Here is a 15,002-nt window from a genome sequence, read left to right as displayed (position 1 = left end):
ATCACAGTGGTTGCCCAGACTGCCATATAATGTCCTTTGGATTACTCAGAATTGGAGACGTGTGAGCATGTTGGGCTCCTAATTAAAAGTCCAAGCTGGCAGATAGCGAAAGAGGGAGACAGCTGAGTAGTTCATTCAGTACCTTTTTATTCAAATCAAAGGCTTTTAACTGTGGTAATTTAAGATTTTGGAGGTTAGCCACCTCAGCACGTTACTTAATCTGCGTAATTAATCTTTTAAATCTTAGAAGTGGGCAACTGTGCCTCAGGGCCATGAAATTGTACATATTTTCTAGTCCGAACTGATTTAAAACATTTCTTGAATGATGGACACCAGCCACACATCAGTAGATTGATCCACCTTCAAACAGTCTCAAGTTATTTGTACAGGACTGCATTTTTGAGAACAACAGTCCCAAAGGAACTGGATTTTTAAGCTTTATACATTCAATGTGACTCACAACCTCCATCCTTGAAGGCAGTGATTAAAGAAAGCATCCTGTATGACTGTTGTTGACAAGTTGGTCCTTATTTCTTTCCTTGTTCTCTTCCTTATTTTTCTCGTTGGTGGGTGTCATAGTTAAAGGAGGGGCAGTACCGTCCTCTCTCAGCAATAATAATTCTATTGGTATGATTAAACACACCAGATTACCTTGACTTTATTTGCCTGCTCTGAGGTCTGTTGCCTCAGCTGTAGTGTGACTATATTAGATGGAAAAATATGAAATATTAATTGTATAAACATAGAGGGGTGTAATTGTCTGGCCCTATCTCTCTCTCTGCTGTGGACTGATGTGGAAATGAGCTCCAGTCTGAGTCATGGAGATAATGACTGGAGCTGAGGGAGGGAGAAATATAGAGAAGAAGTAAAGGGAAATAGAGAAAGATAGAATAGAGGAGGAGGAGGATGAGCACATCTGTGCAGTACGAAGAAGCGTGCCACTCTATAGCATTCAGACATTTACCTCTCAGTGTGTCACCTGTAAAATCACTGATAAGGATGTATGTACATGAATAGGATTTTCCTCTGTCTGCAGTATGTGTATTTGTACTTTGTACAGCAATCATGCATGTGAGAATGTATGCACATCTGCAAGTTTTTCTGTGTATGCTTGTGTGTGTGTGTGTATACCTCCTCTCCTGTTGAGCTTGGCATATCCAGGTGCATATCCATTGGAGAAGACAGATGAGCTGGTGAAGGAAGTGTGAGGCAAAGGAGAGGCGAGAGCCTCATCACACTTCTCTGTGGAGAGAGAGAGAGAGAGAGAGAGAGAGAGAGAGAGAGAGAGAGAGAGAGGAAAAAAGAAAAAGGTGAATATAAGTATGTTTTACCTGAATTAGAGAAAATGTACATGGGGTAGTTGAAGTAGTTCTCAGCAGTTTTAAACTACAACATTGTTAGTTAAATGTTAAATAAATTATTTCTAGGACAAGATCTCCTTACTGAATTCAAGTACTCTTAGCTGAAAAGTCGGAAGTCTTATATTTTCCGCATGGTTTCACTCAGTGCATTGTCTAAAAAAAGAAAAAGTGAGGAAACTCGGGCATAGCTGGAGGTTTGAGGGAAGCTGTTTGCAGGTCAAGCAGCAAGTCAGGTCAGTCAGACTTGAACAACAGGAGCATCGGAAACATTCTTGAGTTCACTGACAAGACACACCGCAAAATATCCACCATAACAAGCAACCTGGCCTTGATTAGATGCAGATGCATAATTGATTTAGAAGATGAGTAAAAACACTGAAATGCTCAAGTCCCATTGGATCAGATTTAACAGTATGGTCTCACATCAGCACTGAGTAAGTGCATTCAACAAATCCACAATTGGATACTTAACATTTTCTTAAGTTAAGCAAAGATGGAACAGAAATGACTGACTTTGGTATATTCCTACACTCTTCCTCACACATAAATTTTAATATCCACATAAGAAAACTGTCAAAATCAGCCTACTCTCACATTCAGAAAATATCAAGAATGAAAGGACTTTTGTCTCAGTGGAATTTAGAAATATTGTCCACATATTTTTCTTCAGTAAACTTCAATGCTCTGAGCTAAAAGAGAGAAGGAGCACTCAGTTTTTGTCCAGCACGCACTCTCAGTGTTAAATCAGTGAAATTTCGGACTGTTTATTCACTTATTGCACCAGACGGTAGCTGCCCTGGCATTTCTTCTACTCTCTTTTCATCCATTTCAGTCTTTTATTTTAGACTGTTTACAATCTTTTTACATGTGTCTTTTTCATTGACTTTTTTATTGCCTTGTACTTCTTTCATACTTTACCTTCACGCTTTTATGCTTTACGTAAAACACTTTGAATTACCTTCTTGAAAGGTACAATACAAATACTTTTGCTTGCCTTGATTTATATTTATATTTATATTTTTTATGTTCCTAAACAAGGGAAATTCCAGGGTCGCTCAGCAATGAATACACATGTATTTCAAGAGAGAGAATAACAGATAAATAGTGTACACTAAGGTCAGTTGCATGCAAGAATGTATTGGCTGTATAACGTAGGTTTAAGTTGATCATTTGTGCAAATCATTCATTCATTTAATATAGAGTAAATATTTCAATACATCAGCTTTCCTTTTATTTTCGTTTTACAGCACATCATCTTGAACGTAATCATAAAGATGCATGTCCACATACACATTTTGACATGTCTAGCTGAATGAACTCTGGATCAGTGAGTCAGGTTAGCCAAGGAAAATAGTAAAAAGAGTGCTGTAGTGCTGCCCAGGCCCAGCTGACCTCAATACCAGCTGCTAACATAGCTGTTAGCACTCTTAGAGAAAAAAAGCCTAGACTATAGCAGTTGAATGAGACACACAAAGGAAGGAAAAAGGCAGCAAAATTACCTTGGACAAATACACAAATATATATTCCTGACATACATGCACATAGTTTTCCTTCCTCTTTCTCAGTTCACTCCTTTCGCTGGCTCATACACACAAACACAGTCTTTCAGTACATTTGGTTTCTTGCGCAGAGAAATTGTGAATGGTCTGTCAGGCCAGGTAGAGGCACTCAATAGCTCTCTGTCATGCCCCACCGTGCAAGTGAGTATGTGTGTCTGAGTGTGTATAAGACTTAGAGGGAAGAGAATTGTTTGTGCTCCTGTGTATGTGTGTTTCTGTGTGTCTGCAGTACACTGTGGGTGAAAGTCAAAGCTACGTTACCTTCTTGGCCTGTTGGCTTGTTAGACATATTACCTTGTGTCACAGGCGTGCTCACAGAGAAAAAAATAACATCATCAAAGCCCCATAATGCATGAGTGTGTGTGTGTTTCTGTCTAGAAAGGGGGGAAATGGTCTGCAGCCTCCCTTCTGGCATGTAAGTATAATTCATATTTTTGTCACACACAGTGACACACGTTCTCCTTTATTAACACAAGTAAAAAGAAACGAGCTCTCTGGCACTCTGACTTTCCACTGGCATGGCTGCAAAATCCACTAGCTGACTGGGACACCTGACTATTACACCAACAGGGACTTCAATAACATCTCATTCTAAATACACAGACAGCTTTGCAGCTATAAGAGCTTTCACTCTTCTGTGAAGGCTTTCCATAAGATTTTCACAAGATTTATGTGAGAATTGTTGCCCATTCAAGCAGTAGAGCATTTGTGAGGTCACACACTGATGTTGGACCAAAAGACCTGGCTCACAATCTCCGTTCCAGTTCATCCCAAAGGTGTTGGATGGGGTTGAGGTCAGGGCTCTGTGTGGGCCAGTCAAGTTCTTCCACACCAAACTCATCCAACCATGTCTTTATGGAGCTTTGCTTTGTGCACTGGGGCACAGTCATGCTGGAATAGAAAAGGGCCTTCAACAAACTGTTGCCACAAAGTTGGAAGCATAGCATTGTCCAAAATGTCTTGGTGTGCTGAAGCATTAAGATTTCCCTTCAGTGAATAAGGGGTCGAGCCAAACCCCTGAAAAACGGCCCCGTGAAGAGGTGTGTGTAAATACTTTTGTCTATATTGTGTACAAAGTATCCAAAAAATGGAGTGAGGCAGTGTAATTGTCTCACGAATTACTCCTGCACCAGTTGGACTGTGTCATACAGTATGTGTGTATATTTGGGCTTATAAAGGGTTATATTCAAACCATAGCAGGGAGGAACATCTGCTTCTTATGAGAATGCCTGCTCAAGAAGTGTCTCAGAAATTATTCTTGCACATCAGTTTATTAACACCCCCCAACACACACACACACAAATGGTATGTATCTATACATCAATCCCCCTGCGCTGATCTGCAGAGACACAAACACCTCTTATTCATTCACACACATGGACAGACAGAGGCTCTCCAGCAGCTTCAGTCTCAAGAGAGCCTGTATATGTTTCCCAGTGACTTCTTCCAGATGCACATGAACAGGCTTTGCCAGTCACACACAGCCACACATGCATGCAAGGACATAAAGCTGCACAGAAAAGGCTGGGAGGGAAGCACTGAATGGAATGGGAGAGGGGAGTTAATGGAGAGAGTGGATTCGAAAGCAATGGGAGTGTGGACAAAAATACAGTGCATTCTTCAGTGCTTCAGCTTATTTCCTCAGAGCCCTCTTAACTCTGTGATGTGGAGAAAGTCACTACGCGAAAGAACTTTATTTATTCAATAATAAAAAAGATACCCATATGGCTGAGCGGTTAATCGATTATCAAAATAAACTAATTTTCTTTCGATCGACTAATGAGTTGAGTGAATAATCAGTGCAGCTGTGCTTACAGGCCACATAAGTAAATGCTTTAATGATAATAATAATAATGTAAACACACATTTGGCTGTGAAATCAGAAATCTGAATATAGATATCATAATATTAGCTATTACTACACAAAAACTAAGGTTTATCAGTTTGTAATGATAATGATAACAGCACTCCTTCCCGAATGTTTCCATATTACCAGGTTTTTTTAACATAATGACTGAATCGATTTAAATATATTTTGCCCTCATGCAGCTTGCAACGATTGCCCCACAGTACATGTGCATTATGTACACAGCATCCAGCATCTGCACAGCATCCACTGACAACAGCTGATCCAAAAATTCTGCAAACCTGTCTGTCATTTTAATGGGGAGGTCTGTTTAGCTGCCAACACCTCTTCCTCCTTGCACCGTTGTCCGTGCAGCTTAATTCTTCTTCATGCTGTTACTAGCTGTCTCTGATTTCCCACTCTCCTTCTGTTGAAGTTTCTTAATAATAACACATATGATGGCATCCCTTGCCTTGTGCATTGTACTGTATATTCAATATTTAAATGCCATTAAACCCCGAGAGCAATCAATTTGACTCCCACTTACATCTTTAGCATGCTGGATTCATGGCGAAAAGAGTTGCATTACTTTTGCATTATGGTAAATGACACAGGAAAGTAAGTAGATATTTAGCCTGTTAAGATTTATTTGGTTTTGTCTAAATTCATATGAAATATTCATAATCTTTTTCATTTTCACTTCAGACCCTTCAGAACTAAGTTTGCACTTCAAATATAAAAGCAATAGAAGAGTTGGATTGTAGTCTCAGCCTTTGATGTGCAATAGCCCATTCTGATTCTAATTTGTTACATTACTCAAAAAGGAGGCCAAGATCTCAGGAAACCTCCCATAATTGAACTGAATTGCTTGAAAACTTCAACAGTTTGCTGCTTTATTAGTAAGAGTAGCAATGTACAAAGAGAGTGCACACAGAGTTAACTGTCCTATTTCCTATTTCCTGTTTGTTTTTAAATGAAAACCTTGAACTGAAACTACAAGGAATGTAACAAATTTCTGTACAACTTATCAATAAATGGAGCCTTCTTCCGACAAACTGCACATTTTCAGCCAATTCACCAGTGTTTTGCATCTAATATGAGAGTGAATGCCAACTTTTATCACGTTGTAGTAGTTTAAACGACATTGTGAAGTTCCTTTGTCAGTCCCAAAGCACTTCAATGATAAATGACAACAGTGCAGTTTGGAGTGTACAATTCTACACAATGCGTGGCCACAGTGACGCACAAACGCAGGTCATTCTCGGGGAAAAAACAGAAGTCTGTGCTTAGTTATTGTCACGTTGTTTTACTGTTTTGTTATCGACAAAGACTAAGTTATACAATAAGACATTCAGCATGTTTGCATTGTGTGACATATTAAAAACTGCACACAATTTCTAATAATTTGAAGTATGGATATATCAGCACAATATTGTCCAAACACTTTTTATTTTTATTTTTAACAGGATTGCTATTTTGGTCATGACAACGGGAGAACAATAAACAACTAAAGCAGCAGTGGTTGAACAATGAATGTCAACATACAAATCAACGTAAATAAACCAAATGATGAAAAAATGTGTGATTTAAAAAAAACAAATAAACTAGTAGCCCGCACCTGCATCAGGTAGGTTAACATCCCGAGATAATGAGTTTATTTTTCCATAGTTTTGTCCAGTGTTAATGTTGCCTGTGTTGTAGTGACTCCTGTCCCACATAAATGCAGACACTTTCAGTGTTTTTGTACAAGTAAATGTCTGGTCTTTAGTAGGTAAGTGGGGAATTTGGTTTAAGCTACGGTCATGAAATTGTCAATAAATCTGAAATTGCTTTCCCATTTTTTAAACATCTTAATAATACCAACAATACTGATACAGCTAACTGACGTATTGCTTTGAGATAATTAATAACCGTCAATAATTCACTGATACAATACTACGTATCATAATGCCACCTTCTGCAACATATATACTGTTCTTCTGTAGTCCAATATTAAGGGAAATCAATTATGAAAGTATATAAAAGACCATGCATGTTTACATAGGCAAAACACCCGGCATTGTGTCTCCTTACGAGGTGTTACATGTGTCCAACACCTCGTATGAGAACTTATTCATGAATGCAGGCCACATGGTCATATGCTCAGAACTCAAGTGTGAGATGGTAGCTGCTGATATTTGCCCATATCTCAAGTGCAAAGTAGGGTTCTGTATGTTCAGGTACATCAGGGCAAGCAAATGACTACAAAATCCAAGTGTAAATGTCAGCCTATTCCCCAGAGGGCGAGAGATGGATAGTTTTACACATGATGGTATGATAAGAGAGGAGAAACAGGTAGGAAAGAGATAAGATGAAAAAAAAGAAAAAAGAAAAGAAGACAGGAGGTGAGAGCAAAGGAAAATGGCTACCTACCAAAGCCTTCTAAGTGACATTTCCAGCTAGGTAAATAACAAGGATGTGGGAAAAAAAGAAGCAAGCATGAGTGTGTCAGCCAGCTGTCACCATTTGGGAGCAGAGCCATGGAAAGACAGGGTTTGGCCGGCTTGTTCAAAGGGCTTTACATCCCTGCCATGTTTCTGGTGCTAAAGGGAGTCGGATACAAGTAGAGTAATACATTCAGGGTGAAATTTATGACATCTTACAGATGAGTCTGCATAAAATCACAGCCATTGTGGTCACAAAACAAAATTTTGGCATCTCAAACGAATGGAAAGCAGCCAGGCTCAAACTCTTTTAATGAATCGTTTTACTGGCCACTTTAGCCATTCAGGAAAATATCCTTGACAGAGAAATCTTTCTTGGCACAAAGGCCTTATACAGTGCATATTTTGAAAATCAAAACATCAAAAAAAGATGGTCTTCTGCAAATCTCACCCTTTTCATGTGTGTTTTATCAATGGGGTCAGTAAGTCATTCAGGCAGTGAAGAACATTTTGTGTTCTTTGCCAGAATACACAAAAATCTGTTATGTGTATTTAATGACTGAGACCATTCGGTGCAGAGTTTTGGTATGATGCTGTCAAGTCTGCTCTCTCAACAACACTGAAAGCTGAGGTTTGGGGACTTGGGGGCTTTTTCTGGACTCAGGTCATGAACAGTGGAAGCTGTCAAAAGTGCCAACAGCTGCATGGAGATGCAGCCTGACTCTCCAAACTGCCAGTGAGTGTGAGAGTCTCCGTCTGTGCATGGTTTTGCTCTCTGGTGTGGCTGGAAGCAGCCTGGGCCTCTGCTTTGAGTTTCCCATTTTTGCCCACATTCACGTTTCAGTTTGACACAGTCCATCTGGAGCAGACTGAGAGATGGTCTCTAACTAAATTGGGTTTGCTGCCCTATAGAAGCTTCCTGCACTGACCTAATTTCTTCTGTATTATTTATAAACTCAGTATAGCCCATCTCAGTTATTTTTGTCAGACTGTCTTCAACTACGGAAGCCCTGAGAGGGAAAACAAACAAAAAAAAGTGATCCATTTTTTTTGTTTTCTCTTAATAAATAAATAAATTACAGGGTAATTGTTCCATGTTCACTATTAATTTATTATTTATTCATATGAATAAACAGGTAGAAAAAAATTTTGGCATGTGATTTTTTTACGATAATTTTTGTTGCAGTAATGTTCTATGTAGTAATATTCTCAAGTCCAAAACACAGGACTTGTAACATGTGAGTGTAATTAGTCCAGGTCAGATTCTGGCAAATGAATGCATCTGATTCCAACAATTGTTTTCAATTCAATTTGTTTTCAATAAAGGAGCAACTACGATAAGCAACAACTCATCGTAGTTGCTCCTTTATATCATGGGGTCATTGAGAAAGAGAGTTTAAAAATCGGTCAAATGGCCATTCACTAATTAGCAGGCAGTTACATATGCGTGTTGTCCTGTACACCTGGAACTGCGTGACAGCAGGTCCCTGGTGGGCACAAAGAGGTATAGGACACAAATTAACAGATGTTCCGCAGCACAGAAAAGGCCTCAGTAATAGGCATTACAGATGGTTGTTCCTACAGAAACATTTGCCAGTGTCTGCGCTCTAAACAAAAACTGTGAAGTAAACACGTACATGACTCACACATGACACTTCAGAACAGAATCTGTAAATTTTCTTTTTGTTGTTCTGGAGATTGTGACCTCGAAGAGTGCCATGGATCCGTTCTCCGGGTGGATCTCTGTTTGTGAGGATGTTTTTCCATTACTACTTTAATCTACAAGGCTGAGATGAGAAAGTCTGCAAGCTAGGAAACACGGTCATACACAATATTGGATGTAGAAGATACCCTTGCGCATCTTCATGAAGAAAAATGCATACCAGCAGTCCTTTCCTAAACTCATCCTTATGTAAATACTACGTAAAACATTGTCTTTGTGCCTAAACCTAAAGATAACTTAAATAGACAGATAGATTATTCATCCTCCAATGGGGCACCACTAACTTGAATGCCAGCTGCCAAATCTGTTTGCATTGCATCAAAAGTGGTCGCATCTTGTATTCAAATGTCTCTGTAGCCTTTGAACACATCACAGTCCAACAAATGTCAGATACAGAGTCACGGAGCAACCTGAAGCTCGCTGCTCAAATCAAAGAAAGAATAAAGGACATGATGAGTACAATTTTAGAAAAGATGCAACAGTGACAGGGTGAATCATTGCTTCACTGTTGGTGCTTAGTGAGATCAAAAGAAGTGGAGAAAGAACAACCACACGAGCAGACACAAAGTGCAATTGAATTCAATTTATATCCACTTTTGCTGATGCTTTGGTGAAAACTGCAACACCTGATTGTGATCATAGACTACAAACAAACAACAAACATAAACAAACAAAAGTTGAGTTGAGCCCTTAGATCTCCTGTTGCTCCTCCGCATGAACAACAAACTATTTTTCTGATGCTGCCCAAGCTTTTCATTCAGCCTTTTTAAAATCATGTAAATATCAAAGTTCTGAGACTCCATCCACTGTGTGTTTCCTTGTGTATTACACATTACTATTTACAGTAAATCCATTGTATTGCTGTAATTTACAGTAATGTAGTCAGTGGTCACACAGTATGCAAAAAGGGACTTTGTGCACATGGCGCCCACAGCCTTGCAGCATGAAAAAGCGGATGGCAGCGCAGTGAATAACAATCATGTGGACCCCAGGGTGGGTGCCCATTCAGTTTCATTTCACACAATACCCCGGTGGGAATTGAAATGACCATTTCAATCCATGACAAGGTGCCAACTTTTTCAATATGTGAAATTTGCTAAAATAAAAAGGAAGGAGGGAGAAAAGGGTTATCATCATTTTAGAGAAATGAAATTCTCTCAGGAACAGATACATAGAATGCTGATTTTTATTCATTACTACAATACTGCACATTTATACTAAATTTGATAATCATGAAAGTTTTCACAATTCAATTGAAATGTCTGTTGTCTTTCAACCATACTGTTGGTCTCAAAAATGAGCTGTTTTTTTGACTGAGCTCTTGGAGAAGATGAGTCGCTTCCCTCTCTGCTTATAAATGTATATAATGTGTGGCGTCTCACTCACTTTGCCTGGGGCTGAGCTACCTTGTTATTATATTCTCTGTCTATTAATCTTTGTTGAACTTGTTTCAGCCTCTTTATTTCTTTCCTTCCATTTGTTCTGACCTTTTCCATGTCAGCTCTGTGGGTTTACATTTGAGCAGAGAATTTTCAGATGTAATTAGTTATCCTTTTTTTTCTCCCTCTCCTTCTTGGAAGATGTTTCATTAAAATAACAGTCTCTTCTCATGCTGCCCATTCACTTCATACATTTTCACTCCGACTTATTTCTCTTTCAACCCTCCCGTCCCCTGCCTCTCCCGACCACTCTCCAGCTACCCACCACCACCACCACCCGAGGCTTGCCAGCACTTTGCTTGAGCCGTTAATCTAAATTTTTTGGTCCAGATTCATTTTTCATGTCTTGGAACCCTCACCAAACCATTTTTGTCAACAGATCTGGTGCCCCGTGCCAATGTGAGCGCAGACCAAGCGCATAATGAGATGTTTTGGATGAAGCAACCACACATAAAGACAGACATCCAACTGCACACACGCACTCACTCACACACATGCAGATGCACCTTTTCTTTCCTGCTTCCTTCTGCATTAACATCTGTCAAGTGAAATTGAAACTCACTTTTAAAATGCTTGCTGCTAAAACAAAAATGTCTGCAATTTTTAGACTTCCAAAATGTAGACTGGAGCTTCATAACAAAACACAACAAAGCCAGAAAAAACTGAAACAATAATTCACGCTGGACGAAAGGGTGTTTCGGTCTTGGATAGAGTTGGCCATATTTCATGCTGTCTGAAGACTGAAACTAAGAAACACATTTGGCAGCACTGAAATGCATTTTTACAATCATCATTATGAGTTGTAACGTTGTTGCACAACCACCATTTGGTCTCAAACATTTCTGAAAGTCAAAAGCCGCTATTGACAAACTGACAGATTATAATTTACATAAAATGCTTCCATGAGAAGCTCTCAGTCTGTCTCCTCCTACATCCTTCGAAAACATCCTAAAATCATGTGGCAGAAGTTTGCACTCTCCTAATCAAGTCCCTGCAGTCAGTTTGTTGTACGTAACACTGGCCAACACTTTTTCACGTCCAATGATGCTACCAAGGAGCTTCGTCAGTCTAACATTCAGTTGGCTCAGTAAACCTCGTGGGCCTGCTGTATGTGTTCATCTATTATTTATCTCAGTAATTAAAGGCCTGTTCAGGATGACTGATTCTCTGTGTCACTGGTAATCCATGGAGCCTAAAGCTGGTTTATGGGAGGTCTGTGGTGGCATGACGGCACCTCTGGTTGACTCTTCTGGTCTTTCTGATGCAGTTTATTCTTAAATGGCAGACATTATCCTAATAGACTTTTTTTCAAGTTTTTGTATCAGTTTATGTGATGAGTTTGTAGAGCAGACCAAGGAATGCTGGGCAGGGAGGAAGATGAATAGTTTTAGTTAAGGGCATTGTAGAGAGAGGGAAGAGAAGAGAAGAGACACAGATAATAGGTAGGAGGAATGCTAGAGGAAAGAGGAAAAATGAAGAGTGGGAGACAATGATTAATCATTACAACCGCGACCAAAGAGAAGGGTCAAACACATGGACAATGAGAGAGCATCCAAGTGCACTTGCAGCACGCTATGTACAAAAGGCATAGGAGAATAGGCTTGCACAGAGGATAGATATGGTGAAATATTATCAGCCCACCACATTACTTTTCTCCAGACTTTTTAAAACAGCAGATCCAGTCATAATGGTTCATGAGAAACAGGGACCCAAATGAAGCTGAGCACTGACCAGGTTCTGTAAACAACATTGTTGTCCAAGGGATTCAGAGCAATCCATGACAGCAAACAAACATAAAAACATTAAATTTTATTTCTTCTTTTTAAATTTGGTGATAGCAGAGGAGCATTTAAGGTAGCATTTAAGCGATGCTTCTTTTAGGTATGGCATCTCTTTCACCGTCAAAAGAATAAATAAAAACATAAAAACACTCCTTGATCAACACCTCTTCACGCAGCCTTTTTGTCTCTCTGTCGCCGTGTGGTGAAATTCTTGGCTGTGTGACCTGCCCACTTGGTGCCAGGTCAGATCAGTTATACCTGCCTGATTCCGTGAACTCTCAACCAGGACTGGTCTGCTCAGAGCTGCATGAAGCATAACCCTCTGTCTCTCACTGATACACTCTACCTTCCAGAGACTGTGTATGAATGTGTGCACAGGGGCATGTTTGAGAGTGAGCACAAAGGAATGGCAGGTCAAAATTGGCAGAGATAGAGAGAGAGTGAGACACATTTGTGTGTGAATATGGCACAAGGGACAGCAGGCAGACAAACAAAAAGCATGATAAATGTGTATGTTTATGGGTTATGTTCATCTTGTGTGGCCTGAAGCATGGCCGATAGCTAAAATGTGGCAAGCTTAAGTGGCTCCCATAATAAATATGTGGGTGTTTGGTGAAGACTAAATCCATATGTGAAAGTGCAGGGCAAAACTGGGCTACAGCTCTTATTAAATTTGCACTAACAATCTGAATGCAATTACCACCTGATTTACTAAGTGAGCGGCGCATTAGGCAGTCAGCGACTGGAATTGCCCTCCAGTCACATTCTTTGAGTGATAGAGAGTTCAAAAGGCCAGCATGTTCGGAAAAGAAATCAAAATAGTGATTATGTAGAGAGAAATACTTATTATTCAGGCAAAAGACTCCAGTACATGTACTGTCTAAATTAAGGCAAAGGGAGTCATTTAAAAATAAAAATGTGAAGGAATCATCCGTCCATTATCTATCCTTTGGCTTTGCTAACGTAGGACAAGAGGCGGGTACAACAAGTTGCCATTTCATCATAGGGCTGACACAAAGAAAACCATTCACTCCCACATTCAGACCAATGGGCAATTTAGAGTCAACAGTTACCCTGCATGTCTTTTGACTGTGGGACAAAGCTGCAGCACTCAGGGGAGACCAACACAGCCATTGGGGGGCATGCAAACACTACATACTGTTTTTCTTTAGAGTTATGTCTATGAAGAGGGAACATAAACCTTGCCCTGAGAGGTCATAATAATATGGCAGATCAGAAAGAAGACTATGGTGGCCAATTGCAATTCCTCCAGTGAAGTGAGGTTGTTGTAGAATGCTCATCACAACAGAGGGTCGTTAATTATTTCCTGTAGTTCCTCAGGTGGGAACGGCTGTGATTTCAGAGGCCATTAAAACACCATCATGCACAGACCATAGAGGCAATATGGGATTTGCTTATTGGTTAGTGGGTATATTGGTATCACAGGGCTCAAACTGAAGCACAAATGCAAGGACTGTCTTTTCCAAGGGCATCAGCTATCATAAGAAAGGTCAGTAAACTGAGCTATAGTAGTTTGTCCTGAAGAAACATGATCATTTCTCTGCCTGAAAAAAGTGGATTTAAATTTAGTCTGGCTGTTATAGGGAAAGAAATAAACTGTCTAGTAATCAGATAATTGGGAGTGTGAGCTATGCGTTACAGTAATGCCAATTATGCAGTTTGCAGCATTTGGAAAATTCACAGGCTGCAGTGGCCATTCATCCAGGAAAGCTGCAGGGTTAAGGAATTCTTTGGCTGCCACTCTGTGCCAGTTGTAATTAGGTTGATAAGCATAGTCCATCATGGCCTGAAAGTGAAATGGATAGATGATCTAGACGTGCATATACCCTCAATTACACATCTGGATTCCAATCCAAGATACCAGCTGGTCTTGAACAAGTGATTTCAGTTAGGCCACAGGAGTCCCATTATTACTAAAAGCATTACCAGATACGTGGTATAAAATTTCAAAAGGATTTAGAACAATAATATTAATAATCGATGTGTGTGGATCCTAATGTAAATGTTTTGATTTGACTTCACTTTAAATACATTTATATCCATGTCTGCTCTGAGATGACATATGAAACTAATTAGCTAGAATGTTCCAGCATCATTGTTAATGTTTGCACACATACGCATGCATAACATGCAGAGGTTGCTGACACACACTCCTACACACATACACACCCCTTACTCTATATCAGCGCAATGAGAAATTGTAGCATGAGATCCCATGTGTGAAACTGTGTCTGGTACATCATAAATAGCGAAGTGTTACACCAATTAAAATTTAACACAACAAAAAATACTTTTATATTTGTGTTGTTTGTTTAACTGTGTGCTTGTCTATCACATGTGAATGTACATTGGATCTCCATGTATTATTGAACAGAAACAGATGGAGGAATTAAGAGAAACATAAAATCTGAAAACCTACATCAACATGCACAGTTTGTCTCCGGTCCACCTCACTGTGAATACGTGCACCATGGCTCAGTATCAGAGAAATCACAGAATCACTGGCTGTTGGTGTGCTCTGGATGGGCCTCAATCATTTCCTCTCTAGAAGTCAGGGAGAAATCGTGAGCCTCTCTCTGCCCTCCTGTGTGCTCATAAAGATGATTTGCTGCCAACCTGGCAACTGAAACCAATAATATCACACCCTCCACTGCCCTCCACCCCTTTGTCAGCCCTAAACTCTGCCATGCTGAGAAACAATATGTTCTGACTGGCAGTAAAAGACAAATGCAGGAAGAGGGGATGAGAGAAAATGGGTGAAAACAGGTAGTGAGAAAAAAAACTTGTGTGGCATTCGTGTTAAAATCACACATGCACACACTCATATCCAAAGAGGTATATAACATATG

At 39.7% G+C, this 15,002-nt stretch overlaps 1 protein-coding gene across 1 annotated transcript in view; it reads right to left on the bottom strand.

Moving 5' to 3' along the window:
- cntnap2a (contactin associated protein 2a) overlaps positions 1 to 15,002 on the bottom strand; it is a 274,377-nt gene that overhangs the window by 157,478 nt on the left and 101,897 nt on the right. Inside the window, exon 2 of the mRNA XM_046371619.1 lies at positions 1,132 to 1,242. Within this exon, the coding sequence (XP_046227575.1) occupies positions 1,132 to 1,242 (111 nt within the window). The remainder of the gene's footprint in view (positions 1 to 1,131; positions 1,243 to 15,002) is intronic.

The sequence above is a fragment of the Scatophagus argus genome, chromosome 18 (assembly GCF_020382885.2).
Source record: "Scatophagus argus isolate fScaArg1 chromosome 18, fScaArg1.pri, whole genome shotgun sequence".
Lineage (NCBI taxonomy): Eukaryota > Metazoa > Chordata > Actinopteri > Scatophagidae > Scatophagus > Scatophagus argus.
This window is presented reverse-complemented; position numbering and strand designations above follow the sequence as displayed.